Below are 19,952 nucleotides of genomic sequence, written 5' to 3' on the forward strand. Positions count from 1 at the left end.
TCCTTCTGTCAAAAAGATTAAAAAGAAAATTGTTCCTAGATATAAGTCTTTTTAGAGATTGCAATGCAGACCACATACGGAGCAAAATTAGTGAATCTACACCCTAAAATATGTCTATGTACATCTATATGTAGTTTTTATTGAAATCTCTAAAAAGACATATTTAGAAACAAAATCTCTAAAAAGACTTATACTCCATCCGTTCCTAAATATAAGTCTTGGTAGAGATTTCACTATAAACCACACACGGATGTATATAGATGCATTTTAGTATAAATTCACTCATTTTGCTTCATATGTAGTTTATAGTGAAATCTCTGCGAAGGCTTATACTCCCTCTATAAACTAATATAAGAGCGTTTAGATCACTACTTTATAATGATGCAAACACTCTTATATTAGTTTACAGAGGGAGTATTTAGGAACCGAGGGAGTAGAGGGGAGGGCAAAACCAGGGATACTTCTAATCCTTGGGGCGACATGTAACTCCACAACTTCTAATCCTTGGGGCGAAACACATTGTAATGGCATCACATCAACGGAAGCAAACAACAAGAAAACATATGTTATGGCAGTGCCATCTATATCAGTGATCCTCGTTTTGCCTTGATACATCGCCAACAAAAAATTAGAGGCCAAACATCACGTCCATGACTTTGGACAAGACCGATTTCGCGGGCGAAGCGATGGCGCCGGATGCCCCGCGGTTGCCCTCGTTGCCGTTTTGCATGGAATTGCTCGGCAAAGGCGCTAACGCGTTCCTGGTAGTGAAACCGCTCGGCGCTACGGCTTGCAACGGAAATGGAACCGACATGCCGCCGTTGTAGGTGTCATCGGTGTTTTCGTTCAGATACGGTCGCTGCCATGGATCCACTTGCTTCACCCCAATGATAAGAACACTGTTTAGCTGCTGACCATGTTTGGCGAGTGCCTTCTGTGCATCATGACGGCTCTAAAACATATAAAAGGAAACACAAATCAGCGATGAGACTGACCCACAACCAACAAGGGGGCGGAGGCCTTAAAGTGGAATTTTGCATACTTCTACTAACTGTACGTGTTTCAACTAGAGTACATTATCAAGGTCCCACATAAAATAATTGATGGTAGGCAAAGCTTGTCACATCAAGGCACTGTGTCATAGTAAAGGACAATCAAACTACAGGGCAATATAGACCATTGTGTCCATCATTACTTCATATGATATGCTGATATAGTAGAGTAGGTGCAAAGACCACAGAAGGAACTGTTTTGTCACTCACGGTTTGTTTCAGTCTTCATTTTATTTCAGTTCAGAAATAAATACACAAGCTAGCAAAAAATTGGTATATTTAGTTGCTTCTGTGATTTCGAATTTCCTTAGCCGCTACTGTGATTTTGATACTTCCGATACATCCATGTGTTTCAGACTATCTAGACTCGTTAAAAATTCTGAAAATACTGAGACTGCATGTATCTATCTTGTCACAAAATTTCAAATGCAAACTCAATGTGCGTAGCTCAAGAAACACAAATGACAAATACAGTGCTGGCAGTGATAACGGGCCAAAAATTCACAGCACAACTTGAATGAACTACTACTCACAGCTGGATTTGTATTTAGTATTTTAGTTCTAAAAAAAAGTTGGATTTGTATTTTTTTGTTTCTAGATTTGAGATTAGAATTTGGATTTCAAAACATGACATAGTTGACACATGTTGTGTCTGTGTCTTCAATTTTTCTTTAATTTTTTACGACCTTTGAAGTGGTATTTGCAGACAGAGTACCGGAACACTCCAAGTTTTTGAGGATACACCCTCGCGCAATGATATTATATAAGTATTACTGTCAGATTAATATTTCCATTATGAGTAGGGAAAAATAGAGATCTGTTATATTATAAGTACCAGTGCTCAAACAATTCAGTACAAGTTTACCTGATACAAGATATGCATCCAGTTCGCATCCCTCGGACCAGGAACGTGTCTCAAGACTAACCCACATTTCTCAAATTCTCTCAGTACAAAGTTGGTATCAACCGGCAGAAAACTGGCAGAAACAAAGCAAGGAGCATGATCAGACACAGAATACATAAGCACATTTTAATCAGGACAGGAAAATTAATCAATGAACTAGATCATGCATTGGAGAAGATCTGCTTCAAACGACATAGCTTAAGAAAATATACATTCAAGTACAACAACAATAATGATGTCTGTATATCGGAAGCTAAAAAGATGAGAGGAGTGTAACTGGCACCATGGGGATGCAATCTTATTGATATGTTCAAGAGACGTCTCCATGTGCAACAATAGCGTAGGTCTTATCCAGGGGTTAGGTCTGACTATATACTACATCAAATGTCTAGATGCAGATCTACATAAGGTTCCTAAAACTATTTATTGCTACATTACCAGCTGTTTTCATTGCTCAACCTCCTAACGTAAGGCGAGACGGTAAGGCAACGCCTTAGACATAGAAGGAACAGAGCAATCAAGCAGTTTAGCATGTATATTGCAAGGAAAAATATGAAACACCGAGAGATGGGCCACTACCTATGCACTTCCCTGTGGCCCAAAAGCCCATCTAGCAGACTCTTCCCGTGACCTAATTCCACTATCCTCACTCTCTCCTACCTCACCACAGCCGCCGCACACCTTCTGCTCTCTTTCCTCGTTGTAGAAGCACACAACCCTAAAACTCCTCACCGCAGAATCCCTTCTTCCTCAATAGCAGAGTAGATCCGGCAAGGGAAGGCGATGGTGGAAGCAGGCGCATGAAGGGATGCTCGCCGGAGTGTTGGGGGATGGTGGGGTCGTCGTCTCCAAGCCCCAGAAGCAACCACAACGATGATGCAGCGAGGAACAGGCAGTAGGAGATACCTCTGACAACAGTGGACCTTTCACTGAAGCAGTCGGACGTTTCATGTCTAAGGCAGTGCGGATGCCGGACGCCATACCATCCTGGGGTGCCTCAGCGCTTAAGTAACACATTAAAAACAATACTACTATCTAATTTTAGATTAGCTTAGTTTCCACTAAATGTAGGTATCTGTATGACAGGCGCACAAATGAGAAAGCATAGAAAACCACTATTCTTGGGCAGAAATAAATCCATCGAATATGGACATTAAATCACTCCCACTCACACAAGGTCGCAGAACAATAAGCATAGCGAGTAATAAGCTATCACAAAACCAACAAATGTGCAAGGGTGGTAGGGTACCAAATTGTAAATATACCGAGTAACTGTATAATACAGAGAACATGTGTTAATCAGGAAATGCAGTCCATAGCCTAATTTGAAATAACAAGAGAACTGTAACACTTTCTCATCAGGCACAGCCGGGAATGGTTCTTTTGTAACAATTGGTACGTAAAGCTTGAAAATGAATAGTTCTCGGACAATAAACATCACAAAATCTGTGACAAATAACAAATTTCATCAATCACAAATACTAAAAGATTTCCACAAGGTCAGCACTCAGCATATCGATGGCTCGAACCACCAAAATATAGTTTGGTCTAAAAAATTAGCAGAACTGAATTGGTTAATGTGTTCACGAGTTCGGTGAGTTGGTCAGAGTCAGCAATAGCATAATAATGGTACTATGTCCCAGAATTATCATTCTTAGGCTAATGATCTTCCAAATTTCAACATGTTAATGATTGGACTTTGGGCCTCAGCTCTCCATCGTTCTCTTACATAGTACGATTGGTATTTGGACGTTGCTTCAAGCATTAAGTTGGAGAAATGAATGCAAATAATCATTTTAAGCAGTCTGTTGTTTTCAGCTAAGGTCATATAGCTAATCTTGGTATAAAAACACAACTGTATCACGGTATGTCGAAACTGCATCAGCGAATTGGAACATGGTTCTGTTTTATCACATACAACTCCTACATGTGTACTGCATACAAGACATACAGGATTCCCATTTTTTTGTACACTGATCCACTTCAGCCACATACCAATCAGTTAATGTGTTCACGAGTTCGGTGAGTTGGTCAGAGTCAGCAATAGCATAATAATGGTACTATGTCCCAGAATTATCATTCTTAGGCTAATGATCTTCCAAATTTCAACATGTTAACGATTGGACTTTGGGCCTCAGCTCTCCATCGTTCTCTTACATAGTACGATTGGTATTTGGACGTTGCTTCAAGCATTAAGCTGGAGAAATGAATGCAAATAATCATTTTAAGCAGTCTGTTGTTTTCAGCTAAGGTCATATAGCTAATCTTGGTATAAAAACACAACTGTATCACGGTATGTCGAAACTGCATCAGCGAATTGGAACATGGTTCTGTTTTATCACATACAACTCCTACATGTGTACTGCATACAAGACATACAGGATTCCCATTTTTTTGTACACTGATCCACTTCAGCCACATACTCCCTCCGTTCCTTATTATAGTGCGTATAACTTTTTTGCCAAAATTCCAGATTGTAGTGCGCGTTTGCAATTTTAGACCAAACTAACCTCCACTCAAATCGCTGGAGGAGTTACTCCCGCAGCAGCATGCACGTGGGGTGGTGGGTCACATGCGGTAAAGGATGGGCTTTCTCGTCCAAAGTACAATGGCCAGCACATTCGTTGGTATGAGAGCCACAGTCTATGCGCACTATAATAAGGAACGGAGGGAGTACCAATCAGTTAATGTGTTTAGAATCAGTTAATGTGATTTGGTCAGAGTCAGCAATAGCATAATGGTACTATGTCCCAGAATTATCATTCTTAGGCTAATGATCTTCCAAATTTCAACATGTTAACGATTGGACTTTGGGCCTCAGCTCTCCATCGTTCTCTTACATAGTAACTTGATGGGTATTTGGATGTTGCTTCAAGCATGAATGTCAATAATCATTTTAAGCAGTCTATTGTTTTCAGCTAAGTTCATATAGCTAATCTTGGTAAAAAAAAACAAGTACAGATTTAAAAGGACACAGTATTTCAAAACTGCATCGGGGAAACACCACATGGTTCTGTCTCATCCCATACAACTCCTACAGATGCAACACATACAAGACATACATGATCCCTAATTCTTTGTACACTGACCCGCTTCAGTGACTTACCAATCACTTAAAGAACAACACATAAGCATAGTAGACATACACATCTATATGAATCCGACGCCACAAATTCCATCAGAAATCTAGAGCATTATTCGCATGAGTCAGCAAGAGGAGAGGCGACATACCCAAAAACGGTGACCCATTCCTCCTCGTCGACCCGGCCAGTGGAGAGCACCGAGTCCCTCGGCATCTCCGGACGCGCGACCTCCCTGGGCGGCGGCAGCGTGATCAGCGCCACCTGCTGCTGCTGCTGCTGCGGCTGCTGTCCGGACGCCGTCGCCGGGGACTGCTGCTGATGTACGACTCCGTCGACCGGGGAACTATCCCTGGCCTTCTCCTCCCTCGAGGGGGACCACCACGCCGCCGGGGAGGGGGAGCCGTTGGAGCGCTGCGGGGTGGAGAAGAGCCCCCCGCGAGGGGGAGGAGGCGACGGGGACATGGCTGCCTGCGGAGGCGTGTAGGGCGGCGGGGAGGGGGAGTGGCGGGACAGGTCATCGAGGGAGAGCAGCGGGGGAGGCGGCGGCGGGGTGGAGGCCTGGGCCTCGCGGCGCACGGACGCCGGGGGCATGCGGAAGGACGAGGATATCGGGGACGAGAGGTCCCGGAGGAACGGCGACTGGTGCCGCCGGTGGTCCGGCCTGGTGGCGCTCATCGCGGCGGCGAGGAGGAGGGGGAGCAGAAACCCTAGTGACACGAACACGATCGACTGTCCGAGTGTGGCTTTGGGTTTATCGACGCGAGCGAAGGCGTAAGCAACGGAAGCTCGCCGTCACCGACCGGTGGACCCGTGACTGGTGGGGCCTACTTGAAGGGAAACACACGAGAGGTTACTGCGAAGGCGTAACTGTTTCCTCCGGGTCAGAAAGTTGAAACAGGCAAAATGGAGGTTGCGACGGCGACGGAGGCGTCGGCGCCGGCGGCGAGCGGCGGGGCGAGCAGGCGGGGCCACCCGTTCCCCTGGCTCGACGTGGCCATCTCGGAGCCCTACTACTTCCTCCACCTCATCGCTTTCTTCTCCTACTTCGCGGCCCGCACCACGGCGCCCTCGGCCGAGGACGACGCCGAGCTCCACAGCCGCCTTATCAGACGGGTGAGATCCCGCGGTCCCCGAGTGTAGATCCGGATCGTGCCATCCCGCCGGTCCTTCAACTGTTTTGGCTCACGCGGATCGGCGTCTGTGTCTGTGTTTCTGCAGGAGATCCAGGCGGTGCTCGTGTTCCTGGTGCTCTTCACAGTGAAGGTGCGGTGTTTAATGACCACCATTAGTGTTTCCGAGTAAAGTTTCCCTTGTACCGTACTGGAATTCGGCAATTCGACTTGTTGGAGTACTGAGCTGCGTGTGAAATAGAGCTGGAAATGTACAATTTCCAAGCAATGCTAACGTGACCATAGTGCCACCATGTGATATGATGCTCAGTAGTCATGTTTTGTTTTTTGTGATTTAGTATCTCTGCATTTGGGGTTAGTTAGGTCCCAAATGCAGGTTCTATGATTTGTATGGAGAATGAAGCATGTAATTTGCTAATCAAATAATTTGATGCTTACCAGATTGTGAAGGAGGAACACTGGGAAACATTCATCGCTGATTCATTGCTCTACGCAAAGGTGTGTTAATATGGAATGACTTTGTTCTCTTACTTTGTTATCATGATTTTTGTTTTTTATTTAACTTCTAGGCAAGGGTAAGCCAGGTTACTAAAAACATTGCTGTTCCCTACTACGGTTGATATTGCTAAATATCTTAATGCTCCCTATGTTCTTGTTTTGCTTTGCAGGGCCTCTTGTTGGTGGTCACTTTTGTTATTGATTATTGGTTGACTGTCGGCTACTTACTGGGATTTATCGGTATGCTTTTGTTTGTCTTTGGGTTTTATTGCTGTGCATTCATATGAAGAGCAAAGTAAAATAATTATCGCGTGTTATATTATCACTCCCTGACAATTGTTCAAGTTTTGAGCACTTAATAGGGAATTTCCTTCTCTGAATCTCCCACAGTGTTTATTCTGTGCTTCATATTTTTGCTGAATCTGTATTCATGCAATGCTATTTTTTTGCTCTATTAGACTGGTCTCAATTGGTTCCCAACATAACTTGTAGGTTTATCCGTTTATGTAAAAGTTGCTTAGTTTGATCATTGCTATGATGTAACATTTGTACCCTTGTCCTGTATATTTGAATCCGTCTATTTCTAGATTGTAGGCCTGATCATCAAATACCCATTCAAGTTTGCAAAACGAAGCTGTAGCCATGAGATTAGTAGCACCAGACTATGAATGAGTTAATATTCAATAACTGGAATAAACTGTAATTTTATTGCTGTGGAATTCATCTTAAAACATTACTCAGTCAGCAAAGGAAAAAAAAAGAGATCACTCACTGAATGTTTCCTACCATAGCACTGGGGAGGAACATATGCTACGCAACTAGTGTCAGTTGAAATGTAATTTTAGCCCAAGCTCTTATCACATTATCCATCCCTTGCTTGTAGCATAACATCAAGGACCATAGAAATGGTACTCCTGATTGGGATCATCTTCTTTAGGCAGGATGCGAACAATTTGTTTTCCTTGTTATGTAGCATGGCAAGACACTCCCAGACCCAGCAATATCGACATCAAGGACCATAGAAAAAGCATTGACACTGCCAAGGAAAAATATATCTGATATGGGGCACACTGGTAGTGGGTTGCCTACTTGCTCCTCTAAGATTTCCTGATTTATCTAAGTCTTGATGCTTCTTAATACTCCGATTTCAAGATGCATTCAAATCATATCACGAATCCTATCAGATGTTTTTCTTGGCAGTAAAATTCGAGATATGCTTTGGATACAATTTTCACGCTAATCTGAACTGCTTCATTCCCCATTTTAACCGTTGCTTACATTTTGTTTTTCATTTGCAGTTATATATGCTATGGCTCAACAGCCACCTTATGATGGCCTAGGTATGTTTTACAATTCTATTTTTAGTGATGGAAGTTATGCATAGTGTTGTCCCCCTCAAAAGTGAAAAAAAACTCTCTGTCAAAGTTAGATGATATCCCTTTGATTTTGTATTTGTATATTTGGTCTGCACCATTGATGTGATTATTCCACTTCTTGGTAATTAAACTTTAATCAATGTGTACCATGTGCCAATATGCTACCTCATAGTTGCAAATGCATTGATTCTGTCAAGTATATCCTATGTGGCGCACATTGGTTGTGGCTTACCTACTTGAGAATCATCTGTCCTAGCTAACGAGTGAGATGGCTGTTGATTGTGTTTTGAGACCAATGGATGACGATATAGATAAATAGGCAATTGATGTGGCCTTTTTTGTTCCCAGCTGTCTCATAGACAGGATTTTGGAACCCCGAATCACACTGGCATACCAGGACATGTCATAGGAGTAACCCTATTTTCGCTGGAATTGCCACAGCGTTGGCATTCTAATTACTTCTTAGCAAGTACTCCCTCCGTAAAGAAATATAAGAGCGTTTAGATCACTACTTTAGTTATCTAAACGCTCTTATATTTCTTTACAGAGGGAATATTATTGCAGCTGAAATTGTGACACCTATTCACTAATTAGCCTGAAAGGCCTTAATCTGAAATTGGTAGACTGAATCATCTAAACAAGTTAATTTAGCTGGGGATTACCAATATTGCAAACCTGGACAAAATGTTTGACAGAAGGTTTTGAGCCAGATCAAGATCGCGTGTTGAATAAATTGTGCTCCCAAATTGGTTTCTAGCTTGCAATTTCGATCCTTTTACTATGTGCTAGTACTACTCTTTATCTTAGGCACACCCATATGTGATCCAATTGCTAAAAAGGTTACATTAGAATTATATTCTTATGTTAAGTGATAATACTGAAGTATTACACTTACTCCCATTATTCATATTCATTTTACACTAATTTGAAACATCGCTGCAGTTCTCTCTTAAGTTGGAGATGAGATAAGATGTTCATTTTTTTTACGTAGGTCATTTAAATCATTTAACTCCGTTGCAATTGGAAAGCCTGCTAACTGAAGAACCAACGACACGATTTTGGCTGGTAATTTCCTGCACTTATTTTTATTTTACTGTTTACTCCTTTTTTTAACTGCATTTACTATTTCATTTTTGTGTGACTTCTAATAACATATATTTCAATCCCATATTATATGTTACCGCTTTCAGTGAGTAGGATCCTAAACAGATTTTGCTCATTGTTCGATTTCTTATTTAAATTTTAATAGGTTGAGTTCCGGACTTCCTTTTTAACACCATGTATACAAGCAAGCAGTGTCATGCCTGAACTCTCTAACTTGTAAGTATTTGGAGCTTTTTTCACTCCTACCGTTGTTCTTGCACTGCTGAGCTCTATATTTATTAATTTATACAAAAAGTCTAAAAATTCTCCAGTAAAATAGACTCTTTCCATCATTATCTTTGACACTTCGTAGTAATTTACAATCTATGGCTACTAGAGTTAGGCATTACCTGTGCATTACTATTCTGAGAGAGTTCGAGGTTGAGTCTTAGATGGAAGCATGAGATATTCCTGACATTTAGCTTTGCACCCTCATGCCACTACATTACTTTTCTTCTGAAATGCACTATTTTACTTCTTTTTAAAAAATGGATATCCACTATTTTACTGATTAGCGAGCTGATCTTTTCCTAGTCGATATTAATATGATTATTGTAATAATCTATCAAATACCTCTAGTTTGTTCTGAGCACAATATCAATAGCATTTTCGTATATTGGATCATATTCTTGTGATTCTCTTGATGCAGATACTCCAACAAGAACATTTCTTTTGGATTAGTTGATCTAGGGCATTTTCCAAATGCTGCAGCGAGGTTTGGAATATCCATGTGGGGTAAATCACTAAATCTTTAGTTTTACTTCTGCCATCTATGCTCTTTTCTACTTGGTTGGGATGGTCTACATTTCAGTCCCACATAATCCATGGTCTCCTTCTGGATCTTGTTCAGAATGTGCTTAAGTCTTTCTTCGCACGAGGGTTACATTCTCTCTGTTGATTTCATTGACAGATCATCTTCCCACTTATATACTGTTTGACAAGGCGACTGAAGTTGCTCGGCTCCCAGAAATCGGAAACGGAACAAAAGTATTCGTGCCAAAAGTTACCAAGGTTAATTTTCATCACTTCCATATTTTTATTATGCATTATGACTGAAATAAGTTCAGTCTCTCCCTTTTCGTGTACAAATTAATATGATATAGCTTTGGAATATTATCTGTTCGATCAAACCAAGGCTTATGAGTCGACTTGTCGTTCCGAGGTTGAGATTCATAGACTAAGCGTAACTAATCGACACTAATTGACACTGAAGTTGCGACTCATAGACTAGTCGACACTGAAGCGTAGTCGGCCCTGGAGTTGAGACTCATAGACTAGTCCTTGGACTCATAATCCATGGATCAAACTGTCTTGTAGCAAGAAAATCAATAACTCTTGTGATTTACACAACTGGAGGACTAACTCGAAACAAGTTACTCCTAGGCATATAGCCAAATCAGGTTTTGGCAGGAATATGGTTGTTTTGTCTAAAGATCTTCATTATTCTACTTCTGTATCTATTTTGATTTAGCTGGTTATTCCAATTGTGGGAAACGGATAACCACAGTTCCTGAAAAGAAAAAGAAAAAAAGTAGTTGAGAGAAGCTAGTGAGGGTGGCGCACCTAATACTAGACCTACACAGGCTAGCCCATACGCTTTTTTATGAAGGAGGGACAACTGTGAGCTTCCTGCCTGGTCCAGAACTGGAACACAGGCTAGCCCATAGGGCATTTTTATGAAGGAGAGACAACTGTGAGCTTCCTGCCTGGTCCAGAACTTGAACACAGGTGGGCTGGGTGCGCACTCACACACCTAGCTAACTGAACTCTCTCCAGTTCTCTACCTCCCTGTTAAAGAAAAAAGTGAAAGTGAAATAGTTGAGATATGGCCTTCCTAAAAAAGCCGTGAAACCTGATGATATGCGGACATGCGGGGCAATATGACACCACGGTTCCCTTTCGTTTTAGTTCCGACAAAACATCAGTTACGGCATTGTGCCTCAGTCAAAGCACTGATTACTGAGATGATAAACACATCAAAGCTGCACTAATGATAGAGCTCCTGAAACTTCAGTTAGCTATACTGTCTTCCTCACTGGACTTATTGTGAAATTCAACTATATCAAGCATTAATGATGAGCTCCAACTATGTGGTATTGCTTTTGGGAGAGATGTCTGATATGGTGATATTATGCCTATACCTTTCTTGCAGAAGCTTCTCTGCCATCACTTTGATCTTGACAGGAGACTGATTGAATTTCTGTCGACCTAGTTGTAAGTCAGCCAGAGATGACTTTCACTGTCCTTTCATTTCACCATCTAGGTAACACCTGTCAACCGAATTCATCCTGTCGCATCGTCTATCTCAGGTGTCTCAAATTGAAGGTGACAATTCGGACGAGATAAATGGACCAGACAGTTGTGTGGAAGCGATTACTTCAGGGGAGTATCATCAAGAAGCTTGTTTTATTCGATGGGTTTGGTCGCGCCCATCCAATCCAAGGCCAGTATACTTTGTGGCGACAAATATGTTTTCGCATCTTGCTATGATATGTCACTTCTTGAATTCTGGAACGTTACTGCCACTGTACAGATCTTGTAATGATTCACCGACTATGCTTTGCACTGCAGTAGTGGTCAATCCAGACACCATTCTTTTCCACAGAGCACCGTGTCTCGGAATTTGTATGGATCCCGGCACCTTTTCCAAGCGGTAATGGCCTGCACGGTAGGCCATTCTGTCCCCCCTTAAACTCCATTCCATTATCTGTCACATGCATGATGCTTTTCCATGTGAATTCACATCTTAAATATGTGCTTAGTGCTCTCCTTGATAATCTTGATTGAAAATATATAAAACTCAAAGCATTGCATTTGGCCACCACCGTTGTTAAGTGGAGGAAAAGCGGGATTTTGGTGGCATTGTTAACAAAAGCTGACTGCCCAGTGGAAGGAGGGATTGGTGGTGGGTTTAGAATAAGCCTGCTGGTTATTCAAAAGAAGGGGGGAATGGGCTGATAAGATCAGCAAAAAAAATTATTTTTGCAAATCTGGGGAGGCCAAAGAGGACCATGGATGGGTGATTAGCTTAGAATAACACAAAAGGTGTGCATATCCAGGCCATGACACGTCAGACCCAGGTTAGGTGTTGGTAGTGGGATAGGACAAGCTCTAGCTTTTTAGCTTTGGCTGTTTTTAATCCAAAAAGAATGTTTTCATATGTTTGCAGCAGAGTATCTCCTCTCCTTAGAGCCGGAAATGAAACATGGAGTATCTCCTTTTGAGTTTTGATATGAGGTAAAGTGTGGTCTTGGCAGGTGCCATGTGGACCAGTGCTAAATAGTGGTTGGCTTGCAGCTGTCAAGCTGATAGCCTGCAACCCCCCTTTGTGGTTACCTGCATTAATATGATATCATTGCTGTGTAATGCAGATGGGAAATTAAACTAACCTGTCATTTGAATCATCAAACCGAAACGTATACTGAGACCTTTCTAGGCCCTTTTGATTGCACATTCCTATAAAATTTCTATGAACGGCTCAACCTAAATATGATGAGGAATTTGAGAATGTTGAGGCTATACCTCATGGAAACTTTTGGGGAGCATCCAAACATCTTTTGAGGTCAATAAACTTCTTTGTATTCTTATGGAATTGCGCTGCATTGGCACTCCTATATAGTTGCCATGTTTTTCTTCTTCGATCTACCTCACTTCAGAGTTGCAATGCTTTGGTTCTAGAGAAAATGACCATAGGTAGAATCATTTGGGCTATTTTTAATATAATTTGTGAATGTCCATGCTATTAGTTGTTACACTCCTATTATTTTTATGTAAACCATTCATTTCAAGGGCTCATACCATCCTGAAGATGCTAACTTACTCGGTTGCTCCCAAATACTCCCTCCGTTCCAAATTATAAGATGTTCAACTTTTTTTCTTTCTGAAATCGGATGTATAATGCCCCTGCCTTAATGTGTTTGTTCACTCATTTCAGTCCATATGTAGTCCATATTGAAATATCCAAAAATTCGGAATGGAGATAGTACTACAGGGATGGGGAGAAACCACTTGAGCATGTCCACAAAATCTGTATCAATAACGCATGAAATTCGCCTGCATATTCATGCATGTAGATAACCATGGAAAATAAGAAGAAACATCCATTTTAGAAAGAAAAAAACAGAACTTCTTAGCCTGAATTTCTTTCTACCCAAATAGCCCTGAATCAAAGCATTTTATGACAGTTCTGCAAAATTATTTCGTGAAATATGTTCAAGCATTTTCTCAAGGAATATAAATGTCCGAGTGGTTGAGTGTCTGAAGCCTTGTGAGTGAAGAGGTAAAAGAAAGCTGTTTGAAATGATCGCTGCCCGTTCTGGAGCCGAGACCAGGATGGGGCAAAGCAGTAAAAAAGGAAGAAGCTGTAAAAAGAAGGGTTGCAAAGAAAGAAAGGGGAAAGCCTGGGCGGATTTTCACCGACGCCGTGGTGTGTCGCTCATACTGACACGGAATCTGTATGGGGCGGATCGGAGTCCAAGATGCGCAACGCCGCCTTTAATCAGGCTCCAATTGCCGAGGAAAATCCGCTTTCTCGCCGGGTCCTCTGCGTTTCGCGCACACACAACCCGACCCGTTACATGTTTTACTCTTTGGACTGGAAGACGAATCCGCCTCTCCGCCTCCCGTCTCCAATCTCGAGAAAAATTCTCTGGTTTGGATCAGGTACTGCTGCTTTGCTCTTTGGAACAGCGTCTTGTTCCCCGCTTTGCTTTCAGAAATGGCTGCAGGGAAAATCGGAATAGCACCGAAATTGCATACGTTTTTTATGCCTTGAGAACTTGAACGCTAAAGAAATCTGGATTCATTTCTGGACCGCTGAAGGCATGGGATTTTGCTTAGTTTTCTAGAGGAGTTTGAGTGTTTCTATGGATGGAAGAGAGATCAGGGAAGGGATGCGGCTTGCCCAAGAGGGCCATATAATTAGCGAATTTACGCGAACCCACGAGGAATATCCGCGGCCAATCTCAAGGATCGAGAGCTCACGCCCTGAGCCAGGGGGAATGTCTCTTGAGCAGAGCGCTCGCGAAAATATTGAAAGGAGAGCAGGAAAAAGATAAAGGAAAAGGGATTCCTTTAGCCACTGCTGCTGAATTTCCAGTTGTTTTCTCTTCTTCCCTATGTGCGTGGCGCGCGCGACAAAGGAAAAAGATGCAGCTTGTATTCTACCGATAGAAAAACAAGTAAAGAAGAAAAAAGATAAGTAAAGCCTCGAATCTGCTAAAGCATGTGCGGAAAGCTTCCAGTTAGTTGCGTAAACTAGTGTGTGGCCCGTTGTTATTTTGTTAAGCTAAACTGCGGTACTGATTCTAACCGGGAATGTAGTGATCAGCTGGTAGCTGTCCTAATAATCCTCACTATCTCCACATTGCTCCTGAATTTTAACAAAGGTAATGTATGTAGTAGGCCTGTTTGGATGATTAATTTCGCCAGATTCTTTGGGTGCCGAACTGTTTTTGTAAAAACATGCAAAATTCGAGTGAAATCCCTACATTCTGATTGGTTTCCTGTTGTTGGCGGAGGATACGAGAGATGCCGGAATCGGGTTTTTGATGGGCCAGCACGGAGTTGAAGCGAGTGTTTTTTTTTTTTAAATCTTCTCTGCAAGATTCCTGCTTGTAAAGGCAAATGATTTACCGCTGTTGTAGGTGGGGGGATACGAAACGAAATGAAGGATCCCTTGGCGAAAACCATGGCGGACGGCCGGGAATGGGTTGGATGAGGCCGCACGGAACTTTCCTTTTCGAAATTTAATAGCACGCGCGCGCGGTTGGTTCGATCGATCGACCGAGCGAGCGAGCGAGTTTTTCCCTTTTCTTTTGCTTCTTTGCCTTCTTCTTTAAAGAAGAAGCGACACAGCTCGTCGACCAAAAAAGCACGGCCCTCCTTGTGCTTGCCGATGCCCGGCCACTAGCCAGAGCAGATTAAGCTAAGCGATTGAGCGGCGCCGGCACCGGCGCTCCGGCCATGGCCTCGCGCTCCCTCCCACCTTCCCCATGCTGACCACATGCTAGTCCACCACCCAGCTCCCGGCCTTCTTCTTCACTCCACTCCGCTACTAGTCCACGTACGTACCCTTCAACCAACGGCTGCGGGGTAGAGAGGGGGAGAGGGACAGGTAGGTAGGCACGTACGTACGTGTGGGTAGGTGCCGATGGTGACGGCGAGGGAGGCGGCGGCGGCGGCCATGGACGCGAGCAAGTACGTGCGGTACACGCCGGAGCAGGTGGAGGCGCTGGAGCGGCTCTACTACGAGTGCCCCAAGCCGAGCTCGCTGCGCCGGCAGCAGCTGGTCCGGGAGTGCGCCGTGCTGGCCAACGTCGACCCCAAGCAGATCAAGGTGTGGTTCCAGAACCGCCGCTGCCGGGAGAAGCAGCGCAAGGAGTCCGGCCGCCTGCAGTCGCTCAACCGCAAGCTCACCGCCATGAACAAGCTGCTCATGGAGGAGAACGACCGCCTCCAGAAGCAGGTCTCCCACCTCGTCTACCAGAACGGATACTACCGCCAGCAGACGCACAGCGTACGCCCTCCTCCACCCCCGGCGCCCTCCACGATGAGCCCTCCTCCCTTGCAGCCGCCGCGAGCTCACGCCTTTACTCCTCCTCCTCTCCCGTTGCCGTTGCAGGCGGGGCTGGCCACCACGGACACGAGCTGCGAGTCGGTCGTCACCAGCGGCCAGCAGAACGTCGTCGTCGTGCCGCCGCCGCCCCGCGACGCCAGCCCTGCTGGGTACGTTAATCGTGTTCAGGCCTTGCAGGCCATGTTCTCTTATTGCTTTTGTTTTCTTTTCCTATGTATAGCATCTAGTTTCTGTGCGATATGTATGCATGGATTTTTACTACTGTTTGTTTCCTGCAGATTGATGTCCATCGCCGAGGAGACATTAACGGAGTTTCTGTCCAAGGCCACCGGAACCGCCGTCGAGTGGGTCCAAATGCCTGGGATGAAGGTCTCTTTCCTCTCAATTCCTCTCTCTGAACTCTCAACTTCTTGTTTGCATGGTGTGCTCAATCAACCATTCTTGTCTGCAGCCTGGTCCGGATTCCATTGGAATCATCGCCATCTCGCATGGCTGCGCGGGTGTTGCTGCGCGAGCTTGCGGCCTCGTAGGCATGGAGCCTGCCAAAGTAAGCCCCTTGCTTTCTCTCTCTCTCTCTCTCTCTTTTTTGACTATTTCCTTGCTTTCACTTCACTACATCTCTTCGCTTTTAATTTTGTTAAAATCAAAGAGTGTTCCTGACTGTTGCCGACTCAGGTTGCCGAAATCCTCAAGGATCGGCCACTCTGGCTGCGTGATTGCCGGTCTATGGAGGTAGTAAATGTGCTGCCTGCTGGCAGCAATGGCACGATTGAGCTGCTCTACATGCAGGTACGAAATGCTTGGTTAACTCTACCTGTCTACCATGACACCTTTCAGCTCATGCCATATCATGAACTTGAGATTCTTTTTCCATCTCTAGCTCTATGCTCCGACGACACTAGCGCCAGCTCGTGACTTCTGGTTGATGCGGTACACATCCATTCTCGATGATGGAAGCCTAGTGGTGAGTTGCTAATCATCAAACATTCGTGTCCAATTAGTATCATAGCGTGTTCATGCGTCAGGCGCTTGACTGTTTTTGCTCTAAAGGTATGTGAAAGATCACTCAGTAGTAAGCAAGGAGGCCCAAGTATGCCCCTTGTCCAGCCTTTCGTTAGAGGTGAGATGCTTCCCAGCGGTTTCTTGATCCGGCCTAGTGATGGTGGAGGTAGCGTGATTCACATCGTTGACCATTTGGACCTGGAGGTAATAACAATTCAGCAACAAATGATAAACTGTTTCTTTATCTAGTTCATCTATCACAGAAATTTAGCAAGCTACTTTGTGTTTATGCACAGCCTTGGAGTGTGCCTGAAGTTGTGAGACCACTGTATGAATCTTCTGCCATGGTGGCCCAGAAGATGTCGATGGCGGTACAATTACATGGACTATACTGTTTTTTATTGCTCTTGATAACACTTGATGCTTAGGCATAAAGGATTAATATTTGGAGTAACTCAATTTTGCATATCCAGGCCTTGCGCTATCTCAGGCAAGTTGCTCATGAAGATACTCATTCTGTAATCACTGGATGGGGCAGACAGCCTGCAGCCTTGCGAGCTCTGAGCCAAAAGCTCACCAGGTTGGGCTCTTGAACAGCACAGGCATATTACTTTCAAAAAAAAAAACAGCATAGGCAGATTGTAATGCTCCTTACCATGAATCTGTTTCAGTAAGAGTGTAACTGATTTCGCACCTGTTTCAGAGGTTTCAATGAAACTCTCGGTGGGCTTGCTGATGATGGATGGTCCGTGATTGAGAGCGATGGCGTAGATGATGTTTGTATCTCCGTTAATTCATCCCCGAGCAAAGTGATGAGTTGCACCGCAACATTCAGTGATGGACTACCCATGGTTAGTACCGGTGTTCTTTGTGCAAAGGCGTCGATGCTGTTGCAGGTTGGTTTCTTTCCACACTTTCAAGTTTTATTTCTGGAAAATGAATGTGACATTAACATCGACTCTGGTAATGGTTGTAGGATGTCTCTCCACCGTCACTACTGCGGTTTTTGCGGGAGCATCGGTCGCAGTGGGCTGATAGCAGTTTAGATGCATTCTTTGCTTCTGCGCTGAAGCCCAATTTCTGCAATTTACCTATGTCTCGTCTTGGAGGATTTAGTGGCCAGGTTATACTCCCTTTGGCACACACGTTTGACCCTGAAGAAGTAAGCTCCTGGTCTTCGGTAAATTATAAAATTCCCTGCTCCGTAGTGTCCTCCTGCTCGATTTTTTAATCGCACAATTTCTTCTTTTCAGTTCTTGGAAGTTATCAAGATAGGAAATGCCAGTAACTATCAAGATACACTGATGCATCGCGATCTTTTCCTCTTACAGGTAACTTTTGATTCTTACACTTATGCAATAATTTTTTTTTTGAAAGGAGGCAAAAGACTTGCCTCATTCATTAATAAAGGAGAGGATAACAGAGTTTAGCATGAGTTACACTTATGCAAAAGGAGGCAATAAGTTTATTTAACCACCTAACCGGACCAGATAACCTGATGCACATATTTTTGATCAAGTTGCTCAACTGAGCTTTGGGAAAATCATTTGTCTCCTTTGTAAAACTTGTGCTCTGGATTGCATTGGCAGATGTACAACGGGATAGAGGAGAACACCATGGGCACCTGTTCAGAGCTTATCTTTGCACCCATAGACGCATCTTTTGGTGATGATTCCCCGCTGCTGCCTTCCGGTTTTCGCATCATTCCGATTGACTCTCCTCTCGTAAGTGGATTTCACCTAAATATGAGACAACATCTGAGCTTGCGACTATAAATTTAATCCTCTCTCCCTGCTGCATGTATGTTTCGCAGGACACGTCTAGCCCGAACTGCACGTTGGACCTCGCATCCACCCTTGAGGTTGGAACACCCGGAAGCAGGATAACCGGTCACTCCAGGAGTGGCTCGAAGGCTGTGATGACAATCGCGTTTCAGTTTGCCTTCGAGAGTCACCTGCAGGACAGCGTGGCGGCCATGGCGCGGCAGTACATGCGCAGCATCATCTCGTCGGTGCAAAGGATAGCACTGGCGCTGTCGTCCTCGCACCTCGTGCCCCATGGAAGCTCTCATCTCGTCCCCCCTGTTACTCCGGAGGCGGCCACGCTCTCCCGATGGATTGTCCAGAGCTACAGGTCTGTGCTCTGTGGTCTTGCAGTTATCATAGTATACCAGGGTGTATTCGGTTAGTTTGTGTTTTGTGCTGATGCTGCTGGGTTGATCGTGCAGATTTCACTTTGGGGCCGAGCTCATCAAAGCCGCAGATGCTGGCAGCGGCGAGTCGGCGCTCAAAGCCCTCTGGCAGCATACCAGCGCCATACTATGCTGCTCTCTCAAGGTACTGTTCCAGGGTTTTACTCACCCTTGAACAGCTTCTGCTTCCAGCACATGCTATGCTGTTGTGGTATTTCTCCACTGGCTTTGATCTGACGGCGTCGTGATGGTGCTGCAGGCGATGCCGGTGCTGACGTTCGCGAACCAGTCCGGGCTGGACATGCTGGAGACGACGCTGGCGGCGCTCCGGGAGATCACCATGGACAAGGTGCTGGACTACGACCAGGGGAGGAAGAGCCTGCTGTGCGCGGACCTGATGGCCAGCGTCGCGGAGCAGGGGTACGCGTGTGTCGAGGGCGGGACGTGCGCGTCGAGCATGGGCCGGCCGGCGTCGTACGGGAAGGCGGTGGCGTGGAAGGTGCTCGACGACGGCGGCGCCGGCGCCGCCCACTGCGTCTGCTTCGCCTTCATGGACTGGTCCTTCGTCTAGTCGAGGGATGGACGATCGTTTGTTGTCGCCAAGTCTCGAGCGAGCATCAGACCTGAGTGAGAGTAACTTTGTGGGACTGGGTGCGGTGCAATGTTTGGATGATGGTGGTGCTCTGTACGGATTGATGGTGTGCCGAGATTGGTGATGCTGTTTGCTTGATCTGTACCACTTACATTTCCTCCTTTTTATCCTCTACTCTATCTACAAGCAATGGGTACAACTTAGAAGCGGATGCTCACACTGGTGGAAAAAAGGCCTTTGGTCGCGGTTCGCAACTGCCATTAGTCGCGGTTGCGCAACCGCGACCAAATAAGCGCGACTAAAGCCCCCCACCTTTAGTCGCGGCTCCTTAAGAACCGCGACTAAAGGCCCGTCCACGTGGGCGCCAGGCGGCCGTCGGGGCGGAGGACCTTTAGTCGCGGTTC

At 44.7% G+C, this 19,952-nt stretch overlaps 3 protein-coding genes across 3 annotated transcripts; 2 read left to right on the forward strand and 1 right to left on the reverse strand.

The window, feature by feature from the left end:
- Positions 1 to 439: 439 nt before the first annotated feature.
- Positions 440 to 5,789, reverse strand: LOC119275369 (nuclear pore complex protein NUP35-like). Its single transcript, XM_037556186.1, has 3 exons — positions 5,188 to 5,789; positions 1,918 to 2,029; positions 440 to 952 (listed from the first exon to the last, which is right to left on the reverse strand). The coding sequence occupies exons 1-3, from the start codon at positions 5,712 to 5,714 to the stop codon at positions 629 to 631; spliced, it is 963 nt and encodes a 320-aa protein (XP_037412083.1). The 5' UTR covers positions 5,715 to 5,789; the 3' UTR covers positions 440 to 628.
- Positions 5,790 to 5,891: 102 nt separating this feature from the next.
- LOC119275370 (thioredoxin-related transmembrane protein 2-like) lies at positions 5,892 to 11,788 on the forward strand. The gene is made up of 11 exons (XM_037556187.1): positions 5,892 to 6,152; positions 6,258 to 6,302; positions 6,611 to 6,667; positions 6,838 to 6,907; positions 7,966 to 8,007; positions 9,035 to 9,108; positions 9,293 to 9,363; positions 9,836 to 9,921; positions 10,097 to 10,197; positions 11,339 to 11,400; positions 11,496 to 11,788. The coding sequence occupies exons 1-10, from the start codon at positions 5,943 to 5,945 to the stop codon at positions 11,396 to 11,398; spliced, it is 816 nt and encodes a 271-aa protein (XP_037412084.1). The 5' UTR covers positions 5,892 to 5,942; the 3' UTR covers positions 11,399 to 11,400; positions 11,496 to 11,788.
- Positions 11,789 to 11,904: 116 nt separating this feature from the next.
- On the forward strand, positions 11,905 to 19,699 carry LOC119275368 (homeobox-leucine zipper protein HOX29-like). Its single transcript, XM_037556185.1, has 16 exons — positions 11,905 to 15,703; positions 15,809 to 15,912; positions 16,042 to 16,132; positions 16,215 to 16,310; positions 16,439 to 16,552; positions 16,644 to 16,727; positions 16,814 to 16,969; positions 17,062 to 17,136; positions 17,239 to 17,345; positions 17,469 to 17,661; positions 17,742 to 17,927; positions 18,019 to 18,096; positions 18,355 to 18,489; positions 18,579 to 18,898; positions 18,993 to 19,101; positions 19,216 to 19,699. The coding sequence occupies exons 1-16, from the start codon at positions 15,338 to 15,340 to the stop codon at positions 19,525 to 19,527; spliced, it is 2,526 nt and encodes an 841-aa protein (XP_037412082.1). The 5' UTR covers positions 11,905 to 15,337; the 3' UTR covers positions 19,528 to 19,699.
- The last annotated feature ends 253 nt before the right edge of the window (positions 19,700 to 19,952 follow it).

Source organism: Triticum dicoccoides, chromosome 3B (genome assembly GCF_002162155.2).
Source record: "Triticum dicoccoides isolate Atlit2015 ecotype Zavitan chromosome 3B, WEW_v2.0, whole genome shotgun sequence".
In the NCBI taxonomy this organism is placed as follows: Eukaryota; Viridiplantae; Streptophyta; class Magnoliopsida; order Poales; family Poaceae; genus Triticum; species Triticum dicoccoides.